Genomic DNA, 17,920 nt, shown 5'->3' with positions numbered 1-17,920 from the left:
GAGTTATTTACAAAGTTAAAGCAGGTAATCCTATAGATGCAGACGATTTGCAGTCTTAGATTTCAAAGGTAATAGAAGCTTCTATAATAAGCAAGCTGTACATATTCATTAGGACTAACTCCAGCTAAGCAGCTGGGGATCTCTTCCTTATGCCTAGAAACTTTGCCCCCCAGAGTCCAAGCAGCATACAGATAATCAGTTCCTTTGGTATGGGGTCTTTCATCCCCTTCCTGCCATGTACCCTGAGCGCGAAACTCAGCTAATGGGAAGTCGAGGGCACAACAACAGTCTTGTCTTCTTTAACGTCCCATAATAGTCTATCTGGTGTTGATGGACCTTTTCTGTCAGGTAGGGTGTAATGCATTCTGTTGCCAATCAGCACATCACATAGGTCAAGTCTCTCCTGTCTGGTGATTTACAGAGTCACTGAGGCTCACAATGCAACTAGTCAGATGTTAACCCAGGCAGCAACTCATAAGCATTCAATAAAATCTAAACACATTCTTATGTTCACAGTCTATATGAGGAATATCTACTCATTTGGACTCACTGGGGAACCACAGAAAGTAAAGATGTGCTGAGGCAAGAAGGCCCAGTCTCAGAGCCCCTGAGGTCATGCTTCCCAAAAGCTAAAACTAGGCCCAGCCGATGAAAGGGGCACTCCCGGGAGAGACTGTATAAAGGCTGGCGCATCAAATAACTTAGTTAACCTGAGAGAGCTGCCTTGGGAACAATGACAGGGAGAATCCCCAGAGTGACTCCTTTGATTCTGCTCGTCTCTGGCCTTTGGTTCGTAGAATCACAGAACTGGAAGGGACCTCAAGAGGTAGCTAGTCCAGTCCCCTGCCCTCAAGGCAGGACGAAGTATTATCTAGACCAGGAGTGGCCAAACTGAGCTGAGGAGCCTGAATTTACCAATGTACATTGTGGAAGAATCACAGTAATACGACAGCAGCCCCCCATCAGCTGCCACCCCCTGGTCCCAGCACTTCCCACCCATGAGAAGCCACACTAATCAGCACCACCCCCCCCCCCCGCACCTCCCAATCAGCTGTTCATGCTATGCAAGACACTGGGGGTGGGAGGATGGAGCGAGGGCACTGCTGGCTCAGGGAAGGGGGAGGGAAGGGGTGGAGTGGGGGCAGGACCTGTAGCTGAGTAGTGAGCACAACCAGCACATTGGAAAGTTGGTGCCTGTAGCTCCAGCCCCGGAGATGGTACCTATACAAGGAGCCACATATTAAATTCTAAAGAGCCACATGTTGGCCACCCCTGATCTAGACCATCCCTGAGAGGTGTTTGTCCAGCCTGCTCTTAAAAATCCCCAATGATGGAGATTCCACAACCTCCCTAGGCAATTTATTCCAGTGCTTAACCACTCTGACAGTTAGGGAGTTTTTCCTAATGTCCAACCTAAACCTTCCTTGCTGCAATTTAAGCCCATTGCTTCTTGTCCTGTCCGCAGAGGTTAAGAAGAACGATGTTTCTCCCTCCTCCTTGAAACAAACTTTTATGTACGTGAAAGCTGGTCATACCTTCTCCAGACTAAACAAACACAATGTTTTCAATCTTCCCTCATAGGTCTTGTTTTCTAGACCTTTAATCATTTTTGTTGCTCTTCTCTGGACTTTCTCCAATTTTTCCACATCTTTCCTGAAATGTGGGGCCCAGAACTGGACTCACTAGTCCAGTTGAGGCCTAATTAGTGCGGATTACAGCGGAATAATTACTTCTCATGTCTTGCTTACAATACTGCTGCTAATACATCTCAGAATTATACTTGCTTTTTTTGCAATAGTATAACACTCTTGACTCATATTTAGCTTGTGATCCACCATGACTCCCAGATCTGTTTCTGCAGTACTGCTTCCTAGGCCATCATTTCCTGTCTTGTATGTGTGCAACTGATTGTTCATTCCTAAGTGGAGTACTTTGGGTTTCTCCTTATTGAATTTCATCCTATTTACTTCAAACCATTTTGTCCAGATGATTTTGAATTTTAATTCTATCCTCCAGAGCACTTGCAACCCATCCCAGCTTGGTATTGTTCACAAACTTGGTAAGTGTAACAGAGAGACTCTACTACTGAGAGGGTTTCACCATGTCTCAGAGGGTTACACCTTGGTGGGAGGGGGCTAGGCCTGTACTGGAATAAGGTCACTCTGTGCTTCACAGTGTGGCAGAACCTAGAATGTCCATTACCAGGGAAAAATGCTGGGGGCAATCGACATGTGGAAAAGACAGAATCCCTGTCTGAATTCTCTCACATTGCCCTTCTCGCCCTGGCAGGCTACAGAATATCGTCCATGTTTCTCTCCAAATCATCCCCTCCTCCTAGGGGGAATAAAATGGCTGCAGTGGAGCTGGCTCAGGTAAGGGATTATCAGGGAGCTGGTGGTGGGTTCTGCTTGGAGGGAGAGGAGGAGTAAATGTATAGGAGGGTGGGAGCTGCTAGAGGTAGTGGGAGGCAGGAACTATCTATGGTGCAGAATGGGGGGGAAAGGATGTGACAAACCTGCTGAGACTTGTATACTCTCAGATGTGATGGGTTGTCAGTCTGGGGGGTTCTGGGAACCACTGTGCCCTCTAACCCTGAAGCTGGGCTGGCCCCTCTCACACGGCGCTGCTGGAGATTCAGCCAGCCTCTCCAGTCCCTTTCTTACCAACACGACGGCAGCTGGCACTATGCATCCAACTAAACTACCTGAGTGCTTTACCTAAGCCACTGAAGGACAGATAGATGACAACAACCAATTTCCCAGCAATAAGTGATAGCAAACAGATCAAAGCAGATTACTTAACAAATAACCGAAAACTCAAACTAGGCCTAACACACTATCTGGATAGAATTTGAATTAGGAATTTCTCACCGTGACTGATGATAGAAGCAGTCTACCAAGTTTCCATACATAAGCTCGAAATCTCTTTACCCTGGAACCAACACTTCCCCCCAGTTCAATCTTTGTTCCTGAGATTTTTCCAGGCATTTTCTTGTGTGCAGAATGAGGCCAAGAGATGATGTCACACCCCACTTATGTAGCTTTTCCATATGGCAGGAACCCTTTGTTCCAAACTCAGTTCCCAGTCCAGGTTGTGGAAAAATACAAGTACCAAAATGGAGTTTAGTGTCACGTGGTCTGGTCACATGCCCTAGCAGGCGCTGCTGATTCATAGTAGCCATGACTCATAGGCTAGCTGAAAAATTCACAAGAGGGCTAAGGTCTTCCACGGTCCATTGTCTTTGTTGATGAGCCATCATCACTGTCTGGCTTCTTTGTTGTACCTGAAAGGCTCATTGTGGGTGTTACCCAGAGTAAGCACATTTGAAAGACAGATGCATAGTCAATATCCTTTACTTCAGATGCAAACATGATACATGCACACAAATAGGACAATCATATTCAGCAAATCATAACTTTTCCAATGACACTGAACATGACGCATCTTGCACAAAATGCATCATAATTATAACCAAATCATATTATAATCATACCACTATGCTGAATATGGGGTGTAGTGTGAGATAAGGCCTAATTTCAAGGCACCAGGTGTTGGGAATGGAACTTCCCCTCTTTGTGGAACAGGAAATAACCCTCTAGCCAGGACTGGGAATACTTCCCAGACTCCCAGTGCTGAAACCTGAACCTACTGACACTTCATTAGTTACCACCACCCCCAATCTTTGTGGCAACTGCAAACTTTATCAGTGATGATTTTATATTCTCTTCCAGGTCATTGATAAGAATGTTAAATCGCATAGGACCAAGAACCAATCCTTGTGGGAACCCCCTAGAAAGAAATCTACTCAAGCATTGTTCCCCATTTACAATCATAGTTTTTAATCTATTTAATGTATGCTATGTTTATTTTGTATCTTTCTAGTTTTCTAGTCAAAATGTTGTGTTGAGCCAAGTAATATACCTAAACTTCTGTAAGGCATATGACATCAATACTATTAGTTGCAACCAAACTTTTTATCTCATCCAATAAGGATATCCAGTTAGTTTGATTGGATCTGTTGTCTCTGAACCTTTGTTAATTGGTACTAATTATATTACCCTTCTTTAATTCTTTATTAATTAAATCCATATTCACTGCTCCATTATCTTGCCCAGTATCGGACTAACATTCTTGTAATTAGCTGGGTCATCTCTTTTATACTTTTTAAATATTGGCACAGCATTAGCTTTATTCCAGTCTTCTGGAATTTCCCCATTGTTCCAAGTCTTAATTAAAATCAACATTAACAGTTCTCCACACTCCTCCAGCAGGCCTTTCAAAGCTCTTGGATACAAGTTATCTGGACCTGTGTCTTTAAACATGTCTAACTGTAATAGCTGCTGTTTAACATCCTCGTGAGTTATTGTTGGGATGGAAAGACGGTTGTCGTCAACATCTTATATGATTACAATATCTCTTTTTCTCCAAATCCAGGAGAGAAATATTTATTGAACACTTTTACATCTTCATTATTTTGATAATTCTGCCATTTCCATCTAGTAATTTACCACTACCATTGTTAGGGATTAATTTTGTACTTAATATACTTTTTAAAAACTTTCTTCTTCTTTTCATTAATTGGTCATTGATTTCTAGTAGCTTCCCTTACCAATTTTCTACAATTCTGACTTTCTAACTTTTATATTCTTTAATATTGACTTCCTCTTTCTTCCACTTATTTTATTTGGAGAGTGTTGGGATTCCTACCAGGGAGCCACTATCAGGGTCCAGAGACAGCCCCATCTCCTATATCAAGTCTTGGCTAGTAGGTATGCGATAAATGTGAAGACCCTGCCTCTGTCTGTCAGCTAAGAGAGACAAAGATTTTCTCTTTCTACCCTCTGATGCCTCCTGGCTGCTTTAAGCAAGGTGGGGGTGGGACTCTGTTAACATGTGCCTCCCGGAGCTTTCATTTACCTGGTGCTGCTGTTCCATGAATAGTGGGGTTGTGAGTGGGGCAGCAGATAGTGAGTGTTGGACTCTTGCTATTTCAGGGGTCGGTGACCTTTGAGGAGGTGGCTGTGTATTTCACCAGGGAAGAGGCGGCTCTGCTGGACCCCACTCAAAGAGCCCTCTATAGGGATGTCATGCAGGAGAACTACGAGACGGTGGTCTTGCTGGGTAAGGAGTCCTGTCTCCTGCATTATTACAAGCTGTGGAGTCTCTAAAGAACCTGAGTAGTAATAACTTTATACCTTTATTTGTCATCCAAGTTTTGACAAGTTTCCTTGCCCCCCTGTTTTTGCCTTATATCTCACGCACTAATATAATTTTGGACATGTGAAATTTTGGTGCCGTCAGTCATTTTAAAATTGCATTTAATGTATCCTTATTGGCTACATTAATAACTACATTAATAACTGTAGCTTTCATGCCGTTTCCTAATTTTAAGGGAAAAATACGCCGCCTGTAGAATTCTAAATTAAGTAAACAGATGTATGACTCATGCATGGATTGTGTGACAATTAGATGAGCTTCCCTTTTGATAGGAGAGCGTATAGTGCAGGGGTAGGCAACCTATGGCACAGGTGCCGAAGGCAGCATGCGAGCTGATTTTCAGTGGCACTCAAGCTGCCTGGGTCCTGGCCACCGGTCCGGAGGGCTCTGCATTTTATTTAATTTTAAATTAAGCTTCTTCAACATTTAAAAATCTTATTAACTTTCCATACAACAATGGTTTAGTCATGTATTACAGACTTATGGAAAGAGACCTTCTAAAAACATTTAAATGTATTACTGGCACTTGAAACCTTAAATTAAAGAATGAATGAAGACTCGGCACACCACTTCTGAAAAATTGCCAACCCCTGGTATAATGTTTCCATTCAGGACCCCACCGGTGAAGGGAGAACAGAGATATGGGACGGGGGAGTAGATAATTCTGGGGTGCCTAGATATGGGGAGGGTATGTGCAGGATTAGAGCTTAGAAGCAGCAGGGAGAGATGAGGTAGTGAGAGATTGTTACACTAATAAAATGCTACCAGAAGGATCTTATAAGAGAGAGAAGGCAAATCGCCACGTTTATTGCAAATACTGGAGGATAGTACTGACAGCTGTTAAAAGCATTCACTCACACAAACATTCACACAGGTTCTGCAATGATCAGTTGTAGTTACCAGCCTTCAGTTGCTAGTGCTAAGTCACTGGCCAGGTGCCCTGGACATGAGGTTGGAGCGGAGCCGAGCCGTTGTCAGATGTGCATCCGATATTCCTGGAGGGTGGTTGCAGAACCAAACTCAAAGATCACAGTCCCCTGGTTCCATTCTTACAGGTCTTTGGTTCAATGTAAGTCTATGGGAATTGCTCTGTCATGATTGAGAGAGCCATCAATCAGCTTGACCGGCGGATGGTACATTCATGATGGGCAAGTGTTATGCATATGTTATCTTTTATTTCTTTTTGATGCACCCTGGGCAGATTCCGCCTTGCCCTCCAGGGGTCATCCGTTTTCCTGCGTTATCTTCAGCCAGCAGATAGGTGTGAATCTTTCTTGAGTTTGGCTGGTACTATTTCCTGATCGATCATTTACCTGTCACAGGCACTCACTTCCACTCACCCAGCATGCTCACATTTCAGTGTTCTTGCATTCCAGTGTAACACGTTTGAATTACATGTTATTCTGTTTTCTCTCCCCCTTTACATTGCTAAAGAACATGACTACAAGGTTTACATAGGCACAATCAAAATTCCAAGGGATGAAAGGGTTAGTGGTAAAACAACACTGTTTCCCAAAGTCCTTATCATTCCCTGGTACAGACTTTGTCTTGTTTTTCTAGGCCTCAGATAATTAGTGTTTCTGTCCTTGGGTTAGTTACAGAAATTGCTATAACAATTTACAGCAAGGCTAAAAAGGCAGACACACATCCAATCATTTAACTACTTTCTATTCACACTTTCTACACATCTAACGTTAGTATATAATGTAATACATATCTATCCCAACAAGATGAGGAGGGAATACAAGAAGCTCTCAAGGTGCCAGGAGGTGGTGCTAGCTGAGAGTAACGGGAAGAAGTGGAGAGGAGCGTGAAGGAAGGACACCGAGGAAGTGGCTCAGTCTCAGATGTTGAAGCTACATGGCCTATCCTTGTGGAAGAGTGGGACCCTTTGAGGGTCTAATGCACTCAAGTGGCACCTCCCAAGGACTGTTTATAAGCCAGGCCATTGCACAGATGCTATGCATCCATGACAGTGTGCCAGAGGTTGAGCCTTCTGGGGAAAAGCTATAAAACAAGAAAAGAGTCTAAATGTGTATTTACCATCATCCCCTCATCAATCCTCATAGGAATCCCTGATCCGTTCCATAATGTATTAAAACCTTAGAGGGTTTTCCCTTCACCCTTTCACTTCCCTGGTTTTTGTCACGCAGACAGCAAGCAGCAAAAGACCAGAAGTCCGAAGCACAGATAATGCAATGTTTATTGAGGTTATTTCCAAGCAAGCATATTCCACTACCCTAATTAACTTACACCTAGAAAAATTAATTATACAGCAGACAGAAACAATTAGAGAACCAGATTGATTAACAATGTAAAAGTGGCAAAGAATCCTGTGGCACCTTATAGACTAACAGACATTTTGGAGCATGAGCTTTCGTGGGTGAATACCCACTTCGTCAGATGCATGTAGTGGAAATTTCCAGGGGCAAGTATATATATGCAGGCAAGCTAGAGATAATGAGGTTAGTTCAATCAGGGAGGATGAGGCCCTGTTCTAGCAGTTGAGCTGTGAAAACCAAGGGAGGAGAAACTGGTTTTGTAGTTGGCAAGCCATTCACAGTCTTTGTTTAATCCTGAGCTGATGGTGTCAAATTTGCAGATGATCTGAAGCTCAGCAGTTTCTGTTTGAAGTCTGGACCTGAAGCTTTTTTGCTGCAGGATGGCCACCTTAAGGTCTGCAATAGCGTGGCCAGGGATTTGAAGTTTCTCCTACAGGTTTTTGTATATTGCCATTCCTAATATCTGATTTGTGTCCGTTTGTCCTTTTCCGTAGCGACTGTCCAGTTTGGCCGATGTACATAGCAGAGGGGCATTGCAGGCATACGATGGCATATATTACATTGGTGGACGTGCTGGTGAATGAACCGGTGATGGTATGGCTGATCTGGTTAGGTCCTGTGATGGTGTCGCTGGTGTACATATGTGGGCAGAGCTGGCATCGAGGTTTGTTGCATGGATTGGTTCCTGAGCTAGAGTTACTATGGTCTGGTGTGCAGTTACTGGTGAGAATATGTTTCAGGTTGTCAGGTTGCCTGTGGGCGAGGACTGGCCTGCCACCCAAGGCCTGTGAAAGTGTGGGATCGTTGTCCAGGAAGGGTTGTAGATCCCTGATGATGCGTTGGAGGGGTTTTAGCTGGGGACTGTATGTGATGGCCAGTAGAATCCTGTTGGTTTCTTTCTTGGGTTTGTCTTGCAGTAGGAGGCTTCTGGGTACACGTCTGGCTCTGTTGATCTGTTTCCTTATTTCCTCGTGCGGGTATTGTAGTTTTGAGAATGCTTGGTGGAGATTTTGGAGGTGTTGGTCTCTGTCTGAGGGGTTAGAGCAGATGCGATTGTACTTCAGTGCTTGGCTGTAGACAATGGATCGTGTGATGTGCCCGAGATGGAAGCTGGAGGCATGAAGGTAGGCATAGCGGTCGGTAGGTTTTCGGTATAGGGTGGTGTTAATGTGACCATCACTTATTTGCACCGTGGTGTCCAGGAAGTGGACCTCCCGTGTAGATTGGTCCAGGCCGAGGTTGATGGTGGGGTGGAAGCTGTTGAAATCGTGGTGGAAGATAAAGATAAAACAATACAGAAATGAGGGTTTCAGAACCACAACCACTGATAAGTGATTTCTTGCCAGACAGGGTGCTATCAGACTAAGTTTTCTTTAACCATCTTAAGATCTGTTTCGTTATCTGGTGGTGATGGGCACTATCAGGACAGGCTCGACTTCCTAACAGCCCAATAGCACCTTATTTCAGTGTGACTGGTTTGGGATGTGAGGATGTGACCCCTCACTTCCCAGCTTATGGCTGCCCCTGCTGCTTAGCCAAAGGCCTTAGCCTAAGAACAAGGGCTCAGACGAGCCTAGTGAGAGAAGGCCCATACACAGGCGGACCGAGATTTTGCTAGTTACAAGGGTATAAAGACAAAGTGATAAAAATACACCTAAGTTCTTGAAGTATAGGCTTTACAGGCAGGTCTGAATATCTCTATTCTAACAGTGGGTTCTACCCCTTCCCCCATTCTTTGTCTGTCTTGTCTATTTAGACTGTAAATTCTCTGTTTGCACTTTGCCTAGCACAATGGGAACTCACTGTTAGTTGGCCCTTAGACACTAAGGTAATGAATATGATTTATTGTAATAACTGTCCTGCCACTTTGAGCCAAGGAAGATGGCCTTGGGATGCGTAGCCTTATTTGGGATGTGTTAGTAATGTTGATTTGATTTATCAACTTGATTTATTTTGTTTTATAATTAATTTTAATTAATAATAATACTTAATCATTTATATTAATTAATATGGGTTTAGGCTCATCAGTTTGTTTGATCAGAAGATAAAAGTTCATGTTTCAAATCATGTTCCACAGAATTTATAAAGGGACTTTCGGGGGTATGACAGCAAGCTCACACTGAGACAGATATAGTCATAAAGACTTTTTATTAAAATCAATGAAATAGTAAGTAAATTGTAAAACAGTTAGTTACAAAGTTACAATTGTATTACTGTTGTTCAAGAGATACATATGATCATACAATATTATGTGCTGCAAACTTTGGTTAATATTCACACCCTGTTTTGATAAATTGGTGTTAGCCTCGCCTCTGGCGGTTCTGGTTTCACAGCTCTTGCAGAGGAAACTAATGCAAAGAGCTGTCAAAGCTACTTTAGAATTTACTTTTTAATTCAACTAAATAATCTAATACACAAACTAAGATAAAGTTTAGAGAGACCAAGCTTAGCCGAGTCTCTTTTCAATTTAAGTTTGAAAAGAAAGTAAGTGTGGCCTGTTACTAGTTAATAGCTGTTGTAGATGGATAGCATAATATGTAGTTGAAGATTAAGTGTAGTGAAGAAGAAGGAGGTCGAAGTGGGGGTGGGGGTACCATAGTGAGGCAGGTTATAGAAATAAATGCCGGAAATCCTTCCTCTTATGCCCAAATTTCACTCTTCCCCCCTAGAAATGTTAGGGTACACTTACCCCATAGGCTAATATGTATGTGTGTATGGATGACAGGTATCTGCACACTTGTGGTGTACTTGTTAAGTCTGTGGGTACAAGTTCAAAAAATCCTCTATGCCATTCTTCACTGTCTATTGGTCTAGGTAAAGGGTCTTAGACCTAAGCATAGGCACTTTATTTGGGTATAGGAAAAACAAGTTAAAAAGGTCATCTTTACTTTTCTGGGTAAAAGGGCACAGGATATAGATATGCTAACTTTGCTTTAGCTTAAAATGCAGGTTTTTGGCCTGTGGGTTTCTTGCATTACAGCCAAATTTATTTTTAATATGAATTAATAAACCTATCACAATACAGTACTTCTATGAAAAGATATATTTGTGCAGGCAAGCAGATTAATCCTGAGGGCTACAGATGTTACTGCTTAAAAATGAGATGGGGTTAAAACCATGGAATATTCTTTGACATGTATCCCACAAATTCCACTGACCTCCCTTTTTTTCTTTGCCTGCAGTAGGGTTTCCAATTTCCAAACCTGATGTGATCTTGCAACTGGAACGAGGGGAAGAACCATGGGTCCTGGACCTCCAGGGCTCAGAAAAAGAAGTGCTCCCAAGAGCTGTCTTCACAGGTGAGGAATTTGTTAAACAACTCAACAACTGTTTGGGAATGCAGGAAACATTTGGTATGCCCTACAAAGACCCTATGAGCTCTTCAAGTTCAGGATTCTTCCCTGCAGATGTGGAATCATTATGGCAGATGTCACTCATGACTTCCCTCCTATTCTGACTGACAACTGTCAGCAGGTCCCTCCCCAGTCTCAGTTTCCCCTGAGTGTTATGGTGCAATGAGGACCCAGAACGGATCCTTCCACAAAGAAGAGAGGAAGGGGTTTGGGGAAAATAAGCTCCTGATAGATTTCATCTCTCCCACATTTATTCTGGTTTGTCCATCCCTTTTTCCATTCCTCTGTCTGAGATTTCCTTTCTTTCTGGTGCAGAGAGTGACCTATGTCTGGATTCTTTCTGTCTCCCATCCGGTGATGGGATGGTGAGTGAGAATGAGGAGGAGAAACCCCAGCAGGAAGATGCTGTGCAAGTAGTACCACGTGAAACATTATCAGGAAGCTCCAAAGGGAATGTTTCCAGGAGTTGTGAACTCTCAGAAAACACAAAAGCTTGTGAGACTCAGCAGAGGCCAGAGGAAAACTACAGTAGCCACTCAGACCTTCTTACATGTGACAGAATCAACTTGGAAGAGAGACGCTATGCCTGCCATGAGTGTGGGAAAAGCTTCAGTCGGAGCTCACACCTTCTCAGACATCAGAGAATCCATACAGGGGAGACACCCTACACATGCTCTGAGTGTGGGAAAAGGTTCAGTCAGAGCTCTGCCCTGAGTGCACACAGGAGAATCCACACAGGTGAGAAACCATATCGATGCGCTGAGTGTGGGAAAAGCTTCAATCAGAGCTCAAACCTTATCGCACATAGGAGAATCCACACCTGTGAGAAACCATATGGATGCTCTGAGTGTGGGAAAAGCTTCAGTCAGAGCTCAGACCTTATCAGACATCAGAGAATCCATACTGGGGAGATGCCCTACACATGCTCTGAGTGTGGGAAAAGCTTCAGTCAGAGCTCACACCTTATCACACATCATAGAATCCACACAGGAGAGACGCCCTACACATGCTCTGAATGTGGGAAAAGCTTCAGTCAGAGCTCTGCCTTGAGCGCACACTGGAGAATCCACACAGGAGAGAAACTCTACACATGCTCTGAGTGTGGGAAAAGCTTCAAGCAGAGCCCAAGCCTTATTAGACATCACAAAATCCACCTGAGAGTGAACTCTTATAAATCACCTGACTAGAGCTGGCCAAAGATTTTTTGTTTTTTTTTTTTGTTTTTTTAATCACGTTTGCTAATTCCCACATAGTGATTTTTGCACCATCTTCACCGTGGCGCCTCAGCTCCACCAGATCAGTTGCCTGCTTCTGCCTTTTGCAGCTCACCCTTCTTTGGGGTCAGTCCTATGATCTTTTCTATCAACTCCTGTCCTTTTGAGTCATAGGAGTGTGTGTCCCTCCTGCCAGGAATGTTCATCAGCTCCAGGTGGGAGAGAGATTTGGTCCCAACAAGCTACACTGAGGCAAAAACTACCTGTGCCTTCCATCCACTAGGACTATTCATGGTGTTAGTTGCTCAAGTTAGTGATCTTGGTGTAAAAAGACAATTAGAGTTGTAGTGCAGATGCAGCCCAGGTGCAGTGGTTGGCATTAGCTTTCCCCTTGACCTGACCTAACCTAAACTCCGTCACTTCCTAGTCTAAATAAACCCTGAGCATTACGGTTATACTGTTCCCCCATTTCAAAGCAATTGTTAGTCATCGAGTTCTCCCTTGGGGAACAAATTGTTTCATTCCCAGTTGCTCTGATGTTGCTTCAGGTTGTGCTGGGGAGCAGATATTTTTTGCTACTATTTTTCCTCACTTAAAATGTATTGAACTATAACAAAGAGCAGGAACAGGGCAGGGATAGGGAAAAATGTCATTTCACCTGCTGTAACAACAGACGTAGTTAGGGTAAGTCAAAGGGATTCCCTTATTCCCCATCACCATCCCAATCCCCCTGTTGTTTAATTGGTTAGGTCAATAATTTTTCTAAAGGGCTGGGAAGAGGATTCCCTAGTAAATGACTTGTAACTCAGCAAAATACCTATGCATTGGGCTCCCAAAGCAGTTGTGGCCCAGGCCCTGCAGGACGTTGCTCCTGAAAGTAGCTCCTTCCTAATCAACTGCATGTTGCCTATTATTTGGGAAATGCAATCCCTATCTAGGTAGAGATGGGGAAAATGTAAGTGACGTTTCTGGTCAGCTCACCTTGGGAGATGCTGCAAACGTGTAGAAAATGGAATCTGTGTTGAGTGTGATATAGTTGTAGAAAGATACCTATTTTTAACAGAGACTTGACATTTGTTGTCTTACAGGGATGCTAAACCGCACTTGAATTTAGCCCCTAATTTAAATCTTTGGTACCAGATTAAAAAATCAAAGGGCATAGTAGTGGGAATTATACCTCACTGTCGCTACTGCTATGTTGTGTGGTTGGTGAAGAATTCTACGCCAGAGACTTGGAGTAATTTTATACTTAAGGTCAAAGATTTGATAAGGACTCAGGTAGAAATTGCAGGTACTTAGTGGTTGATTTTCACCTCAGAGATGAAAGCTATGGTGACCTGTGGCCCAGGTAAACTATTTTTTGAACCCTGCTCCCTAGTTAAGTGGCATTGATCACACTCCTAGAGGATGCCATGATTAAATTGCGAACAACTGTCTTTTACCATTTGGCTCCAGAGTTAGATGAAGCACAGAGAGAAACAGCTGATTCCTTCAGAGCCATTCCATGCCTATGGGTCCCAATCTGGCTGTCTTGTTGGAGAAGAAGCACTTCCATGCTGCGCAAATGATGGTAGCCAATGAGGGAATGTATCAGATTCCAAGTTCAGACTGCGGGATACATTAATGCGGAGTCCAGAGTCTGTGGTTTGGTCTCTTAATTTTGCTATTAAGTCTTATGCATTTGTATCACTTCTCCATCTCCTGCTACTCTAAAAGATTAGAAAGAGTGAAAATAGAGCACAGGTGGGTTTTTCTCATAATGCAACCTTCCCATGTAGTGTGAGACCCCTTCCATCCACGCTTACAGGAGAAGTCCCAGGGAGAAATGAACTCCCAGAAATGGAAGGCTCCTAGGTTATTGTAGAATATGATTTTACACAAAGCTGACTGAGTGGAAATGGGAATTAAGAGAACTGCTCTATAGGTTTCTATTCTGTAATCTTTGAATAAGTTGTTACCAGTGACAATGAAATTAAACATGAATTAGTGTAACATAAGAGACTGATTATGTGATAACTTCCAATGTTCTGATATAATTCTTGCTTTCTTCTAGTTCTCTCCCTGCACCCTCCTACTATGTAGGAAATGGTGGCTAATCCTGAAATTAAAACCTCACTCGAAAAGAGTTAGAATGGGGGAATACGTGAGAGAAATAGCATGTACAAGAATAGAGACCCAGGATAGACTGTAATTATTTCTATTTCAAATGGAATTTATTTTGGTCAATTTTCAAATAAATCTTCTGTTAAGAGGAAAATTACTTGACAAGAGATGTAACCTTTTACCCAGTTAGAGGGTAACAGCCACAGAGTTCCCCAGGTCTCGTTTGCAAAGCAAAGATGTCACATCAGGCAGGAGATGTCAAAATCTAAAATGGTGATGGATGTGTGATGGGAGCTTTTCTGGGTTGGTTTTTTGGTTTGGTTTGGTTTTTTTAATTTAATTCTTGTTTTGTTTTTGCAACCAGTTATTTTTATAGGCGCTGAGGCCCCTTTTCCTTTTGAACACAGCTGTTTAACCGTCAGGCCTGGCTCTAAGAACAGGAGTACTTGTGGCACCTTAGAGACTAATAAATTTTTATTTGAGCATAAGCTTTCATGGGCTACAGCCCACTTCTTCAGATGCATAGAATGGAATATATAGCAAGGAGATATATATACATACAGAACATGAAAAGGTGAAAGTAGCGATATCAACTCTAAGAGGCTAATTAAGATGAGCTATAGTCATCAGGAGAAAAAAACACTTCTGTGGTGATAATCAAGATGGGCCATTGCAGACAGTTGACAAGAGGTGTGAGGATACTTAACATGGGGAAATAGATTCAGTCTGTATAAAGACTCAGCCATTCCCAGTCTCTGTTCAAACCTAAATTAATGGTATCTAGTTTGCATATTAATTCAAGTTTAGTAGTTTCTCATTGGAGTCTGTTTCTGAAGCTTTCCTGTTGCAAAATTGCCACCTTTAAGTCTGTTACTGAGCGATAAGAGAGGCTGAAGTGTTCTCTTACTGGTTTTGAATGTTATGATTCCTGATGTCAGATTTGTGTCCATTTATTCTTTTGCATAGAGACTGTCCAGTTTGGCCAATGTACATGGCAGAGGGGCATTGTTGGCACATGATGGCATACTTCACAGTGGTAGATGTGCAGGTGAACGAGCCCCTGACAGAGTGGCTGATGTAATTAGGTCCTATGATGGCGTCACTTGAATAGATCTGTGGAAAGAATTGGCATTGGGCATTGTTGCAAGGATAGGTTCCTGGGTTAGTGTTTTTGTTGTGTGGTGTGTGGTTGCTGGTGAGTATTTGGTTCAGGTTGGGGGCTATCTGTAAGCGAGGACTGGTCTGTCTCCCATGATCTGTGAGGAAAGCTCCTCAGAACTGGCCTTGTGTTTCTTTCATGTTTGACATCTTTGGGGTTCACACGTCCAGACTACATGCGGTTCACAGCAACAGATACTTTGAGAAACCTGCTGAGTTAAGCAGGCCTTTTCCAAACTGACATTGGCCCAACGTCTGCCTCAATTCAGCTGGATTGGGACACATCTATATCAAAGGAGTGGTTCACACCTGATTTGCCCAGAGATAGGATAAGTAGGAATCGACGACAATGAAGTTAAAGGTAAGGGTGAAAGACCCTCACCGTGCAGGTCAACAAGCTTGTTCTGTTCATTCCCTTTGACGCATCTAGTGCTGGTCACTCTCAGGCAGCACACTGGGCAAGATGGACCATTGGTCTGACCCAGTATGACAGTCTTGGGTTCTTAGTTAAGCCATCTACGGCCTTGTCTACACTGGCAAGTTTCTGCTCAGGAAAGCAGCTTTCTGTCGTGTAACTCCCGAGGTGTGCGCACTGCCAAGCCACCTAGTGCGCAGAAACTGCAGAGTTGTAGGTCTTTAAAAAAAACAAAAAACAAAAAAACCCACCCCGACGAGAGTTGTACATCTTTCTGCACCGGGGCTACAGCTCCACGGTGCCAGTGTAGACACCCTGGTGGATTACAGCGCTGTGATTGGCCTCCGGGAGATGTCCCACAATCCCTGTTCTCATTTCTCTGGTTATTAGTTTGAACTCTACTGCACTGCCCTCAGGTGACCAGCCGTGAAACCCACCCCTTAAATTACTTGTGAATTTTGAAAATTCCCTTCCTGTTTGCTCGGTGATGCATGCAGTGGTCTAAGTGCACCTTTCGAGGTGACCACGCCTGCTCCATGCACTGAGTGATACCCTGCTTGGAGCAATGCTCAGCTGCTGAACCTCAACAGCATTTGGGGAGAGGAGCCTGTCCAATCTCAGCTGTGCCCCAGCCATAGGAATTATGATACCTACAGACAGATTTCACTTTGCATGAGAGAAAGGGGCCATGGCCAGGACACTGCAGTGTAGGGTCAAAGTGAAGGAGCTGCGGAATGCCTACCACAAGGTGCGGGAGGCAAAACGCCACTTTGGTGCTGCAGTCACAAGCTCCCATTTCTACAAAGAGCTGGACGTGGTAGTCCATGGTGACCCCACCTCCACTGGTAAGGTCACTGTGAGTACTTCAGTGGCTCACGTGCCGGTTAAGAGTGGACCGAGCCAGGAAGAGTAAATCTTGGACTATGACGTGAAGGTGGAGGAGGACTCAGAGGTCAGAGATGCACGCAGCCCGGCGTTTTTATCTGCTCCAGAGGAGGTTAGCCAGTCACAGGTGTCGAAGCTTGGCATAGCGCAAACAGGAGAGGAGGCCCATGGTAAGTGGCTTTGATCTGGGGAATCAATGAAGCGAGTTGTTGGGGGCAGGAGGGTTGCAGAAAGCAGGCTTGTGTCTGTATGATGTGCGTACCACCACATGCCTAGTCTGAGCAGTGGAACAGGGTATTGATTGACTCCCTCACTTCATGGGAATCTGCCCCAGAGATCTCCATGAAACTCTCATGGAGATACTGGGCAATCCGCTGCTGCAGGATCTTTGGCAGAATTGCTTTGTTTCTTGTCCCATTAAGGGTAATTTTCCCGTGTCACCGAGGGGGCCAGGGGGCAGAGACCATTGCTGCACACAGGTGAGCCACATAAGAGCCAGGGCAAACACAGCAGTTTTGGAGAAGACCCTCCCTTGATTCCCTGCTCACCCTCAGCAGCAAGACATCTTTCATAATGAAAACAGCCTGTGGAAAATATAGGCACACAAATGATGATATGCCCCCTCCCTGTCTCTCCCCAAGAGCCACATGCCTACTGTACAGTATGGTCCTGGACAGTAATTTCTCCTGCCCCTGCTTTTACCATTTTGGGGGTCTTGTGGGTCTTGTGTGCTTGGCTGGGGACAGCCAGTTAGTGACAGGTATGTGAACAGTGGCTGTGTTTAAATCACTGTATCAGTGGTCTGTGTGCTGCAAACACTGCTTCTGTAACATGTTGCATTTTGGCCTCACAGATACGACCTCGAGAGCCCAGCCTCCCTCTTTTTGTTATTGGCAGCTGAACGGCTGTTCAGAATTAGAAAGTGGCCATGAAGAACTAAAGAGAACTTTCTGCATGATGTCATTAGGCACTCCATGGCCAAAAGACAAGAACTGAAGGAGTGGTGGGACAGCGAGAAGTGGGACTGAAAGGAGAATGCAGTGCACCAGAACGAAGCCATGTAGCGGCTCTTAAACATTATGGAGCGCCAAGCAGACACGGTTCAGGTGCTACTAGCACTGCAAACCATGTGGCTCCGTGCCCATCCTCCCCTGCAGCTGCCGTCGCAAAACTCTCTCATACGCCCCCTCTGACACCGCCAAACACGCTCTTATCAACCTCCTGGCTCCAGTCTATACCCACTGCATTCCACTCCTGCCCCATCACAGTGTCCTGCCCTGTGGTCTCCCAGTA

At 44.1% G+C, this 17,920-nt stretch overlaps 1 protein-coding gene across 9 annotated transcripts in view; it reads left to right on the top strand.

Annotated features, from left to right (window-relative positions):
- LOC127046628 (zinc finger protein 501-like) overlaps positions 1-17,920 on the top strand; it is a 271,994-nt gene that overhangs the window by 196,685 nt on the left and 57,389 nt on the right. For 3 of the 9 annotated variants that reach the window (XM_050943894.1, XM_050943916.1, XM_050943926.1), the window contains exons 2-5: positions 2,290-2,372; positions 4,995-5,121; positions 10,682-10,798; positions 11,168-11,590. In XM_050943894.1, the coding sequence (XP_050799851.1) occupies positions 2,290-2,372; positions 4,995-5,121; positions 10,682-10,798; positions 11,168-11,590 (750 nt within the window). Of the gene's footprint in view, positions 1-2,289; positions 2,373-4,724; positions 4,770-4,994; positions 5,122-10,681; positions 10,799-11,167; positions 12,715-17,480; positions 17,523-17,920 lie in introns of those variants that run through there. The other 6 variants (XM_050943905.1, XM_050943874.1, XM_050943939.1 and 3 more) reach the window with 5 other exon arrangements.

Source organism: Gopherus flavomarginatus, chromosome 1 (assembly GCF_025201925.1).
Source record: "Gopherus flavomarginatus isolate rGopFla2 chromosome 1, rGopFla2.mat.asm, whole genome shotgun sequence".
Taxonomy (NCBI): Eukaryota; Metazoa; Chordata; order Testudines; family Testudinidae; genus Gopherus; species Gopherus flavomarginatus.
This window is presented reverse-complemented; position numbering and strand designations above follow the sequence as displayed.